This window comes from Sturnus vulgaris, chromosome 6 (genome assembly GCF_052056855.1).
Source record: "Sturnus vulgaris isolate bStuVul1 chromosome 6, bStuVul1.hap1, whole genome shotgun sequence".
Lineage (NCBI taxonomy): Eukaryota > Metazoa > Chordata > Aves > Passeriformes > Sturnidae > Sturnus > Sturnus vulgaris.
Genome location: NC_142248.1, coordinates 11,324,328 through 11,341,426, shown reverse-complemented (window position 1 = coordinate 11,341,426; position 17,099 = coordinate 11,324,328). Strand labels below are relative to the sequence as shown.

Sequence of the window (17,099 nt, the reverse complement as noted above, 5' to 3'; positions counted from 1 at the left end):
CTAATTAGTAAGCTAAAATGGAAGAGGCAAGTTTTGAGCTCATACTACAGCCTCACTCAGCAAGAAGAGTAATTTGCTTCTCTCCCCTCAGTTGGGCCAATGACTTTTATAACACCTGCAGGAACTTCTTTCACTGTTCTGGCAAATTCAGGTGAGTATCTATTAGGGGCGTGGCCAGTGAACAACCACAGAAGGCAAACAGTTACATCTCTGTCAAGTTATGCATCAGCTGTGGGAGCTAAGTTGGAATGTAAAAATACTAACAGGGATCTGTGTGGCCATTTAACATATTCCTAGGCTAGAAATAATTGCATTGGACACTAAGCTGACTGAGGTCTTCTGAACTGAATCTTCCTCTCCTGCAGTGTAAACAATCTGAAATTCAACATCTGTCTCTACCAGCTCCTAAAAGCAGTAGATTAAGAAAGACATAAGTAATCAGAATATTACAGTGGGAAAAACAGTTAAGTAGAAGACAGATAAGCTTGTAAGATAAGTTATATTTTGTCCATCCAGTTCACTATTAAAAACTGTACCTACCAACATTATGAGAATCATAGTCACAGAATGCGAAACGCACTTGTTTGGATACCAAGCAAGTTTAAAAAAGAACAATCAGTCACAATTTTTGTAATAAATAATTATTGTGAAGTTATAGAGTAGCCCCCGTGTGGCAACTCAAGGTCTTCTGGAAAATTCTGATATTCAGCTCTGCGAAAGACAACTTTCTTTTTTTTTGGTATGTGAGCAATATTAGATAAATCCAGACTGCTTAAGCTTTTTCTGAACAATTTGAGAGGTCAATATAAAATAGACAGATATTATTACTGGATCACAACCATCACAAAACAGGAACCCTCAGAATAATCCAACCACAATTAGGACTCCTTGCCCAGTAACCACAAAATGATCTAAGGGTCTCTCTTTTTTTTGTCCTTTTGGTATCATTTTAATCTCTTTAGATACCAAGTTGAACTAAAGAACCATTCTCTCCTCATCGATAATAAAAAGGTGACACTTGAGAATACAACAAATCCATATTCTACCCACCTGGAGAATTGGGGTTGGTACCTGGATAGCTCCACAGAGAGTAATTTGAGTAGGAAAGAGGAAGTTGCACACCTAAATATTTCAAGTCAATGCTCATTGTTGGGTCCACAGAATTCAACTTCAGTCCCACTACAAGAAACAAGTAACAGTAAATGTCTCAATGCAGCAAGATGTTAGGAAAAAGAAAATCAAGATATTCACTATAAGATAAACCATTAAGTTACCATGGGCTTTTCTGGCATTCCCCCACCATTTTCAGAAACTTGAAAAAAAGCATTAGTGCCATAACAGTTACTTACACTGGATTTATAGGAGGTATAAATTAAAGAGCATTTTGCACAATGGGAATTTGAGAAAAAAACTGAGTTACTTTTCATAGTTTTTTTGACTGCTACTGAAGTTTTCACAGAAATTTATTAACCGCTGTGCCAGTGTTGTAATAAATCTCATAATAAAACCTTTTGACTGTTTTTCTGAGTAAGTCAGCACCATTTACATCTTTGAAGGCTAGAGTTACTCTCTGAACCCAACTCATCTGACCGACATTTCATATCCCTAAGCTATCAAGCCTGCCAGCAGTACTTACACATCTCCTTTTGTACCGAGCTGAACTTGTGCAAGAACATGTATCACACATACATCAGCTTCAACCAGCGTAAGAGACTACAAACCACATTTTAGCTCTCAAGAATGTGTGTTTGTCTGACTGTTGTGATATAAATATGAGTTTAGACAGTGATTTTAACAACAAACTGTCTTGTTAAAGGCACTAAAGCATTTGTGGTGGCATCAACATGTTCCTTCATTAACAACCCCCAATACTCAAATTGAAAGATTTACTTGGTTACAAAAGCTATTTTTGTCAATGGCAGAACAAATGGAGATACAGAAGTGCCGGGAAAAGTAAAAGCTAGAAAAATTGATATTGCACCTTTTCAGAAAATATTGTTACAATTCAAGAAATCTCCATCAATCAAATTGAGCTCACAGCTGGGAGCTGAGAGCTTCTGTTTTGATTTTTAGCTATAGAACTTACAAATGTTGCTCCTGTTGCCCAAAAGTTTGAAATGAATACGTTAAATGTATGCATTCTGAAACTGAGACTGTACAACCTGACAAGGCTCAAGAAACAAAGTCTCTTATTTGCACATGCAGTAGAAACCTTTTGCTGGCTGTACACATTTATGTTCACAAGTGGAAACACAGTGACCAGGTAACTACCACTCTGGAAACAATTGACAGGAACAAACCTCAGGCATGGTTATTTAAACAGAGAGTGTTATCACAGACAGTCTAGTGATAGGATTTTCATATCTACATAGGGAAAAGGAGAAGTAAGTCAATCTGGTACTTTGTATAAAAACATGTCAACTGACAAATGTCAAGGTGCCATCCATTCCTTTTTTTCTATTCAAATAAATGGAAAGAGTAGAAAGTTTCTTTTTCTTTACACTTCTTTCTGTCACCTGCAAAAACAATCCTATCTTTGTTTCACACTCAAACAAAAATAAGAACATCACACATGCACAAAATCTATTTTTTCAGTTTAGGATCATGAAGTAAAAAACACCCAAGACGATGAGCCCAAGAAGTGCAGCATGGAATGACCACAGGCAGCCAGAGGAGAACAAATGGTAGCAGTTAAGTATTATGTCAATAAAGACATCCCCATATACAACAGGTGAACTGTTACTTTTTAAAATTTCTTTCATTTCCAGAGCATTGCTAAATTTCAGTTGCTGTAAGCAAACAGTAGCAATGAAGAACTATAAGAACTTTCTCGTCTACATCAGCTGCAGTTGATTAATCTTAAATATGAAACATGACAACAGTGCCTTCAATTTTCAAGAATACAGTCAGGGATTCAAATTAGCTCATAAAATAAGCATCCCATAGCATTGCAGTGCTCCAGCAGGAGCTTTCCTTTTAACACACATAAATTGGATCCCCTTCTTTCTGAAGCATTTTCCTGTAATTCTGGTGCCTCTAAAATCTAGACAGCCTCCATCACCCTGTTATTAACTTCAGAGATCAAGAGCAATTGCAGGGCTCAGGTACAGCTCCAGCATTTCATCAGTGAATCTCAAAAAGAATCCTAAACTTCTCAACTACACTGTTGAGAAGCAAAACCAGAATTAACATCAACACTGCTATGTCTGTCCCTTCCAGGGCCTCAAGTCTGCAAGGCAAGAGATCTGTAATTATTTGGAAGATGAAGGTAATCTAGAGAAAGTCTGGTTCCTTGTTCACATGCAGCTGTTGAAGTCTAACAACAATAGTATTCATGCTGTAATTCACTTAATAGCCCAATCTGACCACATCTATTGTAGTAATGCTCTTGCTGCAAATAGTTTTCCTGTGTCTTCTTTTCCCTCTATAAATTAGAAGCTGTGGTTCATCTCCATCATTGCTGAATTGCAATTTCACTATTTAACAGGCTCAGCAGATTACCATCCAACACTGGAAATAATGGTCATTACCACTCAAGAAAACCAAAATTCTTTGGCTTTTTCTTAACCTAATGCTTGACATTTCTTGTCCATTTTGTAGTATCTGTGAACTGCTCAAAACCCTTCAGAAGGCACCTCACACTTCAGCTGGAGAAAAAGCATGTGGGTTGTACATGTTCTCAGCTGCAGGATCATCTCATGAATCAAACAGCCCTCACAAGTGCTGCAGTTGCCTATGTATCACACACTGTAATTTTATGATCCTTTTTTTGGGTAAAGGTAACACCTAGGATGTCCCCAATAAAATCCTAAAATGGCTTAACATTGCTAGATCTCACCATACACCATGCATAAACCATTCAAGATAATCCAATGTCCTTCACTACAGAAGCTCAGTGAGGGCCTAGAACAGCTCATATCAGAACCAAGATCAGTATTTGGAGACTCAGTCCCTACAGTATTACAGTTATGTGTTTGAAACATTCAGGGCCAGAACCCCACGAGTATGAAGTACAACTTTTCCGTGTGTATCAATAATTTTATCACCTGCTCTGATGCCTACCATAATGTTATTGGTCTCAGGACTACTCTTGCTGATGTCTTTCAACTTCATTAGGAGAGAGAACATCAAGTTCCACTCTGTGGATCCTTGACGATCTTTGACTTTCCTCCATCTACCTCAGGATAACATTGTATATACATAGAAGATCACAAACTTGGCCCTTTTAAATGGCTAGTGAACTGGATGAGCAGGGACTGAAAGAAATAAGGACTCAAATCACAGTAAATGTAGCCTTGGTTAAGTGTTGCTGCATCTCTAGCTCTTCTACTCACCAGGAAATGCCTACTTTTATGAAGGAGTAAAACTATCTGCTTTCAACCAGGTTTAGGTCATTACAAAACAGGTACTGTTGGAAGGCTCAGCAGCTTCTGCAAGAGGTACATAACATGCAGACTCCTGTTCTCCTATTGGAGATTCAGGAGTCACCTTTTGCCACCTCCACATTTTCTAGTTTGTAAAAAAAATGTGTGCAGATGAAAAGCCAGGTCCCAGCTGTAGTAGGCATAAACAGTATTGGCACCAGCAGGATATGATCAGCTGAGTATGACTAAGTGTAATGATCAAGCAGGTGCCTCATCAGTATGTACAAGACCACTTACCTTCCTGAAGGCTAGGATGTATTACTTGTTTATGCCTCAAGGTCTTCAGCTCTTCCATCAACTCCTTTTCCAGTACTTGTATTCTTGCTTGACAATCTACTCAAAAAATAGGAGAACATATAAAATATATATTCCATGCAAAAAAACTGACTTAATTATCAATTTTTCAGTGTGTCTTTACAAATTCCCTTATTGCAGGGAAGAGCCACTCGCAAAGAAGAAGAAAAAAGAAAAAGAAAACTGTACCTGGATCGCTTGTAGTCAACAGGGGAGTCTGGAGATTCTGTGACTCTTCTCCACCAGCTCTATCAACAGTGTTAATGTCAAGAGCTTCCTATATACATGAAGAGCCTTGAGTAAGTTACCTTAAAACACTTAGGTGCAAAGTAGGCCACATCAAATATCACCAAATTATTCAAAACATGAGACTGTTTGATAAACAAGCATGCACTCTTTTATACAGAATTCCAAATCCTGCTACTTTTTCCTAAGCTGCAAGAAGACCACGTTACGATAACACAGGGTCAAAATAAGAATGGATTTGGAAAGAGGCGACGAAACTCCAAACTCAATTTAAAAGAAAACATAACTTCAGCTTGTAAGCACAAAGGTTTTAAAAGGTTTTTGAATTTTAAATTTTACTCCACAACAACAAGGTTTTACCTTTGATGCAAAGGACACAAAGAGAACACCGTCAACATCTTCAAGGTCCGGTTTAACGTCTGGAAGGATACTCCCAGGCCCTAGAGAACTGTTCTTGCTTGCTACTACATTTTTCCCTATACCTTTAGGTGGTCGACCAGCCTTGGAAATTTTCAGTTTCCGGGGCCTTCCTCTTTTATTTGTAACTGATGATAGGGTGCTTTGATTGTTACCAGAGCCTTTGAGGGACATAGGGCTCTTCAGTATGCCAGACCTTTTTCTGCCACACATCTCTTTATCTGGAAAGTCACAACTTACTGAGCCCCTGAGATTAAAATTAGGTGATTTGGATAGAGCCCACTGGGCCTCTCCGATTGAACAGTATTTCTGTGACATTTTACTCCCGGGAGATTCTTTCTTCACAACTAATTCCTCAGGCACAGTGACCGTGCCTGGGCAAGAGTCTTTGTGATTTTCAAAACACACGGGCAAGGAATCCAGGATTGTACTCAAAGGGGATTTATCCTTCTTGCAAGAGGAAAGCATGGTCTGTGGCAGCTCAGATATCTTCACCGTGCTCTTTGTGACTGCACATGGTTCCAAATAGACCACAGGCATCTTACCACTATCGAGTTTTAACATTTTTGCTTTGGCAACACCTGAAGGATTGGTTAGCATACGCTTCCTTGGCTTAAATTCTCCATCAATTCCATCTGTTTCTCGGCGTCTCATTAGGTGTTTTTGTACAACAGGATCATCATCATCAGTGTTAGAATATTCATCAGTTTCTTCATCTGTGTCTTCCTGTTTCACAGTTACTCCTTGTGTGCAAATATTTGACTCATAGTCATAGTCATCTACTGGCTCCTCTTTAACGACTACATTGAAGTGTCCATTTGGGTCCAATGGAGATGTCACATGGGAATTGCTTTCATAACTGCTAGCAATGGTACTGGGGTAGGAGAGAGGGGACAAAACCAAAATACAATGTAAGATCTTTGTTAAATCTCCTTTACCAAAATTCCACTACTTCCCATAATTCCTGGTTATATGGTAAAAAGTTTCTAAAATGTTCCCAGACTTAAGTCTTCGAAATAAGCTGTCATTTACAAGCTTACATTTTTAGAAGCTTTCAAGAAACCCCAAGAAATTGCCATTATTAACAACAATCCAACTTCTTATCTGAAGGCAGCAGCACAACTTCCTTCCCTACTAATATCAGGGTGACATTTGCACTTTTTCCTCTTTTACCGAGCATGAACCCATGCGAACCTGTCATATTTTAAACGCTCAGAAGCGGCCTTAGTTTGCTGTGTATCTCATTAAGACACTAAAGCCATTGTGCTTGCAAGCAAGAAGCCAAGTGAGCCCTTAAAGCACCAAAATTTTAGTTAATGCACCCTGAGGCCACACATAGACAATTCCTAAATTCAACTCTTGTTTGAACACTTACAGAATATTAATACTAATATCCTACTGAATCCTGCTGCATTTTCTGCCAGGTCTGAGTCCTAACCTAACCAGAATTCAAAACACCATGCATTAGATACCAAAGATTAACAGTACAGGCAGCTCATAATGGGCTTCTTTGAGAGTCAGACACATCAGAGAACTACAGTCACCAGTTTTCTTCAGTGTATCAGAATCTGGCTTGTTGTCATAAGAGAAAACTGCTAAGATATGAAGCCAGAAACTCATATCCAGAATAAAACTCAGAAAAAAAGGTCAGAACTTATTTACTTAATATATCACACAGTATTCCAATATAACCTTTATACTTATTATATGATAGACCACATATAACTTAATCTTATTAGATTATTGTTGCCAACTTTGTGCTATTAAAAGTAAAATTATTTGTTAATTATGTCAATTTCAAGTAAAATTCAACATAACTGTAGTACTAATATATTACATAGAGTGAATATTGCTTTACATACACTGGATGCATATATGTGTGTGTGTCTATCCTATCATTAATATTATCCATCCCTACCCCTTTAAAGAAGTGCTAAGCCCAGTTGAACCCACAGCTGGGACTGAGAAAGGGAAAAAGAAGTGGAGGAAGAAGCTGCTTCCTTCCTGTGTAGACTAAGGACATACTTAAGGGAGAAGAGCTGGGACACACAAGAATCATAGCATGGAGCTGGGAGTATTCCCCTCATGAAGGAACACTGCAGTATTAAAACAGGGAGCTGACAGTCAAAATACAAATTTATATATTTACAAACAAAATTCTGAAGAACAACAGAAGCTATCTAGAAAACTTGTTGTAACTCATAAGGACACTGAGCAACCAGCATTAAGCTTAAAGCAAAAACATGGCTCCTGAGGGAATAGCAGGCAGCAGGAGACTGGAATAACAGTCCTATTTTGTCTACTGTTTTCTCTGGACAATGAGTTTTCTGTTAGAAATTTTCTAACTTTCATTTAATTAATAACGTGAAATGTAAGACTAAAAAGCCTTTCTCGGTTAGTGAGTTTACTGTGAAAGAAATGCAAAGACAGACTACTTGTAAATTACTGGCAGCTGAAAATCCTGCCACACAACTAAGCTAAGAGGTTGATTCAGTGCAGCTCATTCACAATTAAAGTGAATATTATTAAGACTCATCTTCTCTGCTACTTTAAAATTCTTGAAAATCAAGAGGTGAAAAACCATAACAAACTTGCAGGCCAGGAATAAATTTCTCATCTGAGTTTTACCATTTCCAGTTGGAAGCCCAGTAAAGCCTGTACTTTGCTAGACTTCTTTCCCTTTATCCATTGCAAGGTATATACACGTAGGTTAAGGATTACCTTTCTATTTGGGATCTGGACAGTATCCAAACTAAAATGCCCTGCTGTAATACTGAAACTTCTAGACACAAATATTGTTCTATTCTGCATAATGCAAACCATAAGCCAGGTGGTGACAAGAGTGAGTTATGACCCATGCATGTATATGCATGAGAAGATTAAGGATTTGCATAAAACAGTTTTTAAATTCCGATGCAATAACCAACTTCTCAAAGAATAAAAAATTTTCTTTTTAGCACTGAAGCAATTTCATCTGGCCCATAGTTTTTGAAGTTACATGCAACATAGGTAGTCACAGAAACTTCCTCTAATTATGGGAAAATGAATCAAGGAAGTTGGTCCTCTCAAAATCCTCAGTCCAAGCTCAGGTAAAAATGGTGAAACACTGTCTTAACTAGCTCGCTCTTTACCTCATATGGAACAGTGCTCATATTTAAACCAACTTTCTTATAGCCCAAGTAATGTATTTGGCACCCTTGTAATGTAACAACAAAAGCAGAAGACTGCCTTTTTGGCTTTTTCCAGATTAAAAACCATTAAGCTGCTCATTTTTTGAAAGCACCGATTTTTTTGTTTTGTTTTATTTTGGTACCTCATTTTAAAATACACTGGGGAGGAGTTGGAGGAGGAATCTGATTTCCTGTGGCTATGGCAGAGGTTTGAAGGACAATCACTTGCCCTTCTCCCCCAAAAGAAAGGCAAGAAACAAAAAAATCTCAAACTGTCAAGACTAAACACAAGACAACTAAATTAGAATAACTGGACTAATGGAGTATAAAAAATGCCACAGACTTTTTATTTTTGAAGGAGGAAATTCAAAAGACCTTGGAAAGGAGAAAGAGTACACTAGCCTGTAAGAATTAAGAACCAGTAGTTTGTGGTACCTTCCATGGCCTAAACAGCTGAGTATGTCCAGGGATAAGCATTTCTACTGAAGTATCCACAACTCAAACACTTATTTTCTTTACAACACATCTAATTAAACTAAACATACTAACACACCAAAGAAGATGGAAAAAACACACATAGTACCTTGGATAAAGAAAACAGTCCTTTATTTCTGAAGTCCTCTAATAACTCAGGATTAAAATTACTCTTAGGTATATGCAACTTTTTACATGATTCTATTATCAAAAATGTCAGAAGACTTGTGTATTGGTGGGGAGTATCACCCTCAACAGCACTAGGAACTCCACTTCTTTTGCAGAGGATTATCTGAGAGATAGCAGTTCCCAACTTGCTTCTCACTCAAATCTAAGCTCAGCAGAAATCACTACCCTGCTAAAAGCAAGATGGTGCCTATCAAGTACTACCTACTAAGAGCTTGCCCACCACAAAAAACAAAACAAAACAAGACAAAAACAACAAAAAAAACGCACACAAAACAAAAAAACATCAACAAACAAACAAAAAAAACCCCAACAAAATCTGCCCAGTCTCATCAATATGTAAGTATTAATATTTGGTTCAATAAAGAAAAATGTCACACTCTCAGTGCTGTCCTTGAAAGGCTGACATACTTCAAAACTCAACGGTATGGCATCTTCTGAACAGATCAGAAGAAAGGAGGAGAACTAATGTTATGAAAAACTCCAGCACTTACAAAGATGGTTTTGCCATATCTTGGATAAGATCAATTTTCTCTTTCCAAGTAAAGAAACTGACTTTTTCACACAGATCACAAAAACATAATACAAAGCTGGCCAACACTTGAAAGTAATTCTAGGACAGTGATAACATTCATTCATCGAGTGACAGGTGCTTCCAGCCCAGACAACTAAAAGACCCTTTGCAGTCTTTTCCTGCCTCTGCAGCTTTTAGCACATTTCAGAGATCAGCTGCCTTGGAGGCAAAACCAGGGAAGGAATCTAACATGTTCTGGACCAAAAGAAATTAAATCTGCCAATTTGCATCAGCTATTTTTAAGGAAGGTCCCCGAGTCGTTCAAATGTTTTTTATTCCTTGGGAATAAACAGTTCTCAAAAATATTTTCTTCAATGATCCTCTCCAGGCAAATGAAATATCACTATGAAAGCAAAATAAAGCTGTTAATAATTATTTTCTGAGTTTTACTTCCAATATGCAAAGTCATCTAAACTCTTCTCCATGTTCTCAGGAACTAAAAAAAGCCCATCCTTTCTGTAATCGGTGTATTTTCAGTATTTAAGATGGGTTAGAACAGCATTTTTTGAGAATAAAGTAAGTCTAGAAGACCTTCTTTCTAACAGACTGACATAAAAATACTGCAAAATAAAGGTTTGTGCACTCTGGACCTCAAAACAATTCTAGTATTCTTAAGAATTATTACAAATAAACTCAATAAAGTGTCAAAGTATGAATAACTTTGTAATTTGAAGTTTTTCAGTTACTCAAAATGCAAGGAAATCCTTCTTGCAAGGCAAAAAAACAACTGAGGAAACCTCTGTCCTCTCTAAAACACACTGCAGTTGTACAATAATACAGCTTTTGTATAACTACATCATAAATATAACTTTTCTCCAATAAGAACTGACCTCTAATTTCACCACTAACCATTAACATCATCCTGATATCCTGCAGTTAAATTAATTTTCTTGTGCACGGATCTACAAAGGTTGCTTTTGTCATTGTATCTTTGGCAGATTAAGCCTGGTGTTAACAAACTGATATGAAGCAACATGGCAAAAAAGAAACCTCTATGCTTTTTAGGTTATTTCTTCTCATTCAAAGTATCTCTACATACACGTTAACTATTCACTAAGTCTGCTCCATTCTATTGCTTGGATTTTCAAAACTAAGTAAAAGTCCAGTAAAATAATACGGTTTTTTTTTCCAGGCTTGCTTTAGAAAAATTAAGTTATGCTCAAGTACTTCCCTTACCTCACAGCAAATATGAGGCAACTGACTACCAAGAGGCAGGCTACCTCACACTTCTCTGTGGAATACAAGAATTCACACCAAGCAGTTATTGACAAAAGGGTGGCCTGCTGCCAATTACAACTGCCTTGCAGCAATCCCTACACATATGCAACCTAAATACCCACACACCATTCACTTTCACTAATGAAAACTGGAGCTATAGATAGACAGCATGTCAATGTGGTGAGCAACCCTAAAAGCAAAGGCAGTGTTTTGATGACTGCAGTGTGCTCTGCCTAACTCTGAAAAAAATTAATTTAGCCTTCTAAAATGCTAAGAGGGTTAAGAGAAATCCCTCAATGCTTCTCAAACACGGGAGCTAAAGCAACACAGAAAATAATACTGAACTCTTCCATTCCCCAGACACCTTAGAACGTCAAGACTGATACATGACTGAGTAAAGAAAAGCTTTTAGTAATATTAACTGTTCTGCCATTTCATGGCAGAAGGTCATGCAACCTTTAGCAGCAAACCTCTACACTGAGCATCCTGTTATTTATTTACAAAACATCCCACTTAACCAGCAGTTGTACTGAAAATGCAGTGTTAACCCACCTTTCAGAGACTTCTTGTTTTAGCTTTGGCATAACACCTGAAGACAGGTCACTGTCCAGGAGACCCAAGAAGTCTCCTTCTGCATTAAAGGACTCTTTATCCATCTCCGTGTCTGATGGGTTTTGACCACTGAATGAAGCATCTAAACTTCTCTGATGTACATCTAATGCATCAACTTCAGCAGGGCGACCACAAATGCCAGGAGTGCTAAAAACATCACCTCCTTCCAATTCTAAGTTGCTGTTCTGTTTCACATCACGCTGAGGTCGACTATTCATCCCATCATCCCTGAACCCTTTAGCAAAAGGATTGTAATCTATTTTCAGCTGGGTAATCTGGATGTTCTGGTAGGCTGTAACTGCAAAGAATTCTGTCTGTGGAAAGGTAAATGTATGCACATCAGGGCCGTTTAGCTGAATGACTTCTGTGGCTTTGTTTGCAGGCACCAAGTGAAGTCGTGGCAGATATCGGTGCATAGAATGCAGGATTATGTGACCCTCCTGGTCCAGGGTATTGTTGGTAAGTTTAAGTTTATAGAAGGAGACTGGCTGGTGCATCCAGAACTGGCCAGTGGAAGGGGATTCTGGATGAATAAACACTCTCCCTAGAACATGTGGTTCTGCCTTCCCACTGGGCTCCCACCAACGGCCATTCCATTTGTATCGGTGATTGTCCACAGGGGATATGTCCATGACTAGGATGTACTTCTGACTGGAATTCAGCCCTGTAATCCAGTATCGGCAATACGGAAACATTCGCCTCCCCTGCTTCGTCAGGATCATCTCTGTGTTGCGATGGTAGAATTCATTCCACATGCTGTTGTTATCTAGGGTGACAGTGATGCCCCCTGAGACACAGTCAGCTGGGAGGCAGGTCTTGACTCTGGGTTTGACTGGAGTTGATACACTGCTAGCAAGAGCACAAGCATCACGGTTTGCTACTAGGATTCCTTGGTCAGCTTTTCCATTTCCCTGCTGTTGTTTCAGGATGACAAAGAAAGCAGGCGCAGCACCAGACGCAGTCCCGCCATCCCGGCTAGCCAAGACAATCTGCTGTTTCTCCATGATGAGCAGTCTCACAAGCTCTCAAACCAAATGCAAATTCTACAGAGTTCTGATAATCTTCTATGTGTGTTCACCATTCTGGAAGAAAAAGAAAACACAGTTAAAATTATTCCAATACAGTCTGAGAATGTAATTAAGTCCCATGAGATGTCCTTTTTGCAATAGCTCTCTACACTATAAACTTAAAAGATAAGCAATACTATAAAACTTATTCGCTATAAGTATAAAACTCTTAGTATAATTTTTATCCCAGTTCCCTCCATTCTTAGAAATGTTTCCACAAATACTCTTGATCGCTACCCCTATTCTCAGCCGCTGTTCTCTAATCGGTGTTTTTAGGCAGTCCCTCTCTTTCTGGAAGGCTATGAATAGGTGAATATAAACCACATTATCAACCAAAATTCTTCCCTGAGTAGAATAACATTAGGGAAGTTGTGGAAACTGAGACAGAGAGTACTGAAGATTTAATTAGCATATGCAGTTTGATAACCAAGATGCCTTGGCAAGAGCAAACAGAGCACAATCAGGGTGTAACAAACCAAGATCACAGGTGTGCATACAATTTTGACCTTACAGACATGGGGGCTATGACACCTTTAAATTGCTTTTTCATGCAGGCTTTGCCCCAACAGAACTCCTTGCTTTGCTTGGTACTTCTAAGCACTTTATTCTGACATTCCCTCTACTCTGCAGATCATTCACTTAACAATATTAGGGAAAACACGCAGAAGTTTTCAGGAGAGCAAATGGTACATTTCTGAAACAAAGGCAAAAGTCCTGCCAGAAAGAAAGAGCTCCCTGAGGTCTACAACTTGTCAAAAATTTAATGGAGGAAAGAAAAAAAAAAAAAAACATTAAAAACATTTTCTCTGAATTTCTTTACTGAAATCACCAAAGTTTGTGTGTTTGGAATTCCTTTGCTTACATTCCCCACCAATCCCAAGAACTTCTACTTGTCTGCCAAGGGAGGAAAAAAAAAGAAGGGACAAAATACTTCAAATGGATAAGCTCTGGAAAAAGACACAAACTAACCCCCAAAAGACCATGCAGCTAAGATTAAATGGATGAATGTGAAGCATTGGGCAGCCTTAGCTTCCTTTATCTCCTGAATTATGGAAATAATTTAAATTGAACAAGAAAATATTTGTACTGTTACGATTAGCATAATCACTGTTTAAGGAACTAAAGAAGTTACTTTTATCTGCATATACACAATACCACTTTTGTGTGTCTACCTCCCAAGTTAAGAATTATGTCAACACTGTAACAAAAGAACATAAACTACTTCATTTTTCAAATAGCCTGTATACTTTTCTATGCGAAAATTTATTTTAAAATCCTATTTCCACATCCAGATGTTTGTATTTTGATCCTTATTGTATGTAGAACACAAGACTGACAAAAAATAATTTATTCTTATATCAAGTATCTAGTTGTTGGAAGCAAGAGACCACTACTAGGAGCTGAGATGCGTACTAGAATCCTGAGGGAACTGGCTGATGTGCCAAGACACTTTCCCTAATATTCAAGAAGTCAGGTGACCACTTTGTCATCCAGAATCTAGGATGCTAAATTAATTCAAGTACATTGCTCTGCTTTTTCAGTACATTACACTTCAAGCCCAAGCAACACATAAAGGTATCCCAAAGAAATAAGTATTTTTATGTTCACCTATAGGAAGAGAGTAGAAATAGAAATCTCAGATATACAGTGGTGGAAAAAGAACCATAGTCTAAGTTCTATGTGATTTTCCACCAACTTACTCTGAATATACATCTGTAACACATTTATATGTATAGTAAACATACAGTCAGAAAGGGACTTCACATTAATGCTGTGCAGTAGGCACCAGAACTGCATTGGCTCATAAAGGAAACAAACTATCAAAGTGGTTTCAGATCTGGTTTAAGATATGCAGAACGGCTATAGCTTTAAATTTACTTCATTCCTTTAAATTTATTTGACTAAATTATCTTACTTAAGACATACCAGAAAAAAATATTACAAAAAAAGCTCAACAACCATGCACTCAACAAAAGTTCTTTGCATATAAAGACCTAGCAGAGTAACAGAGTAAGTTCGTGAACTCCAAGTTTAAGAACATTGTTGCACTGCTTTAGCTATTTCTATACCACAAGCACCACACACAGTATCAAGTCAGACTAAGACGTGTGTGGTTAAAATATGATTATGTGCAATCACAGTAATCAAAATCCACGTTATTTCAGCACTAGCACAGTCTGTTACCAAAAAGCAATTTCATATATTTTATTACATTTGGTGACATACAGGAGCCCGTTTTATTACAGCACACAGACTCTAATCCGGTATTTAAGGAGAAACACGTGTATTTGTGGAAGCTTCTGAACAGCGTCAGAGACTTCCCTTCTCTACACGCAGACCCTTCATTTGAGAAGCAGCGTCCAAGCAGGGCAAAAACAACCACAAGTCGCACTGAGAGCCGCCAAAAGCAGGACGACAATCAGATGCGAAAGCGTCCTTCTCAAACAAACAAACCAACCAACTAAACAAACTCCACTGCCGTCACGGCGACTGGGATGCGGCTCCGCGCACGGCGCTCCGGGGCGGGCGGGCACCGGGAAGCACCGTGGGAAGGGGAGCGGCGGCAGCGCACGAGCCCCGGGGCTGCCCCGTCCGCCGCGCGCTGCCACCGGGAGCCCCACGGCGCGCGCCCAATGGCAGCGGGCGCCGCGCCGCCGTTCAGCACCGACCGACCGAGCGGACACCAGGAGGGGCCGCCCCGGGCACGGCGGCTAGAGACGAGGGCCCCGCCCCGGGCAGGTGGCGTCACGGCTGCGGGCCGAGAGCAGCACCTGTCGCTTTGAACGCCCTCACCCCCCGCCCGCCCCCCGCTCCCCTCCCCGGCCGCGCCGGACGGACCCCAGCCAGAAGCCTCGGGACGGGGGAGCGGCAGCCGCCCAGGAGCAGCGGGAGCCGGAACCACCGCCCGCCAGTTGGCGAAGGGCAGCGGGACGAGCGCACGTGGCGAAACCGCGCCGCTCTTCGCCGGGACCCGGCGCGGCCCTGCTCGGCGGGGCGCGCGCTGCCGGCGCTCCCGAGGCGGCTCGCGCACAGCGGCGCCTCGCGTGGCCGCCGGGGCGCGGCCGGCGGGCTCGGGCCCGGCCGCCTCGTGCCCGCGCCTGGTGTCAATTTTCGCAGTTTGGGCGGCGGGCGGAGGACGCGCGGAGAGGTGCGCGGGGATCGCGCGCGACGCGGCCGCTGCCCCCGGCGCAGCCCCGCTCCCCGGTCGTTACCGTGCGCGAAGCGCGCGCGGCCTCCCGCTTCCTTTCTCACGCGGACCGTGTGTCCGCCAGCTGGGGACAACGTGCGTGCGCACCGTGCTGACGTCATGGCGCCGCAGCGCGCGCAGGCGCACAGCAGGTCGGCATCCCCCTCCCTCCCGCCTGCCCGTCACGTGCCCGCGCCGCGCGCAGGGCCCGGGGCTCGGCCCGGCCCGGCCCGCGCAGCGCCGCGCGCGCGGGGAAGCTTCTCGAACGGGCGCGCGCGCGCATCGCTCGCGCGCCGGCGGCCGTCGAAGGCCCCGGGGCTCCGGTCGCGCGGCTCCGCCTCCCTCCGCGCCCGCGCCAGGAGTGCGCGCGAGGCCCGCGGCGCACGGCGCCCTCCGGCGGGCCGAGCGGGGCGGCGCCGCCCTGCCGTCCCCGTGCCCAGGGCAGCGGCCGCCTCCTCCGGGAAAGGAGCACCGCCGGCAGGAGCCGGCCGCCTCCACGGGGAACCCTCAGCTGAGGAAGCAACGAAGTCAGCGATATTTCCATCGTCTGAGCAAGCTGTCGCTGAGCGGCCAAAGCACGGCTCAGACTCTGACCCCCGCAGCTCAAGGGCCCCGTGGCTCTGTCACACGGCGCCCACTGAGCCGGGCGCTGCCGGTGTTACCGACGCGCTGACGAACGGAGAGCCCGGACTCAGCGCAGCCCTGGCCCGGCCTCGACAGAGCCCCCCCCGCCCGCAGAACGGCCCATGCCCAGCCTGACGGGCCTTCACAGACCCCAAGGGCATTAATTACATGTTACAAACCTCGCACTTCTGACAATAAGCCCACTAAAACAGAATTCTGAACGTTAACAGAATTCATACCAAAATACATCACAGCTGCAGGCAAAAACACCTCCGTGAAGCCCCCCCATCCCATCCCTTTTTCCATTGAGGTTATTCATTTTACAACACTGCATCCTTTATGAAGCGACAGACTTATTTACACATGGTGCCACAGAAGGTAAAGACATCAGTTACTAGGGTGACACCGAGGTCCAGGCTCACTCAGAGACCTAAATTTTGCACTGACTGTTGCCTACCACAAACTATAACTTTATCAGGTCTGCTTCTCAATCTTTTGCGGTTTTTTTGTCTTATTTGAAAATGGGCAGAAGAAGAGCAACGTAAGTTCATGCTATAGGAAATCATCTCAGAAGCACAGAACTAAAGAAAATACATTTTTAAGAAA

The 17,099-nt window shown here is 41.7% G+C and overlaps 1 protein-coding gene across 7 annotated transcripts in view; it reads right to left on the bottom strand.

Moving 5' to 3' along the window:
- The window catches only part of MGA (MAX dimerization protein MGA), a 58,193-nt gene that overhangs the window by 34,906 nt on the left and 6,188 nt on the right, over positions 1-17,099 (bottom strand). For 6 of the 7 annotated variants that reach the window (XM_088166986.1, XM_014869251.2, XM_014869250.2 and 3 more), the window contains 5 exons: positions 11,556-12,697; positions 5,325-6,255; positions 4,908-4,995; positions 4,662-4,757; positions 1,051-1,179 (listed from right to left, as the gene is read on the bottom strand). In XM_088166986.1, the coding sequence (XP_088023112.1) occupies positions 1,051-1,179; positions 4,662-4,757; positions 4,908-4,995; positions 5,325-6,255; positions 11,556-12,619 (2,308 nt within the window). In that variant the 5' untranslated portion in view covers positions 12,620-12,697. Of the gene's footprint in view, positions 1-1,050; positions 1,180-4,661; positions 4,758-4,907; positions 4,996-5,324; positions 6,256-11,555; positions 12,698-15,894; positions 15,985-17,099 lie in introns of those variants that run through there. The other variant, XM_014869249.2, reaches the window with a different exon arrangement.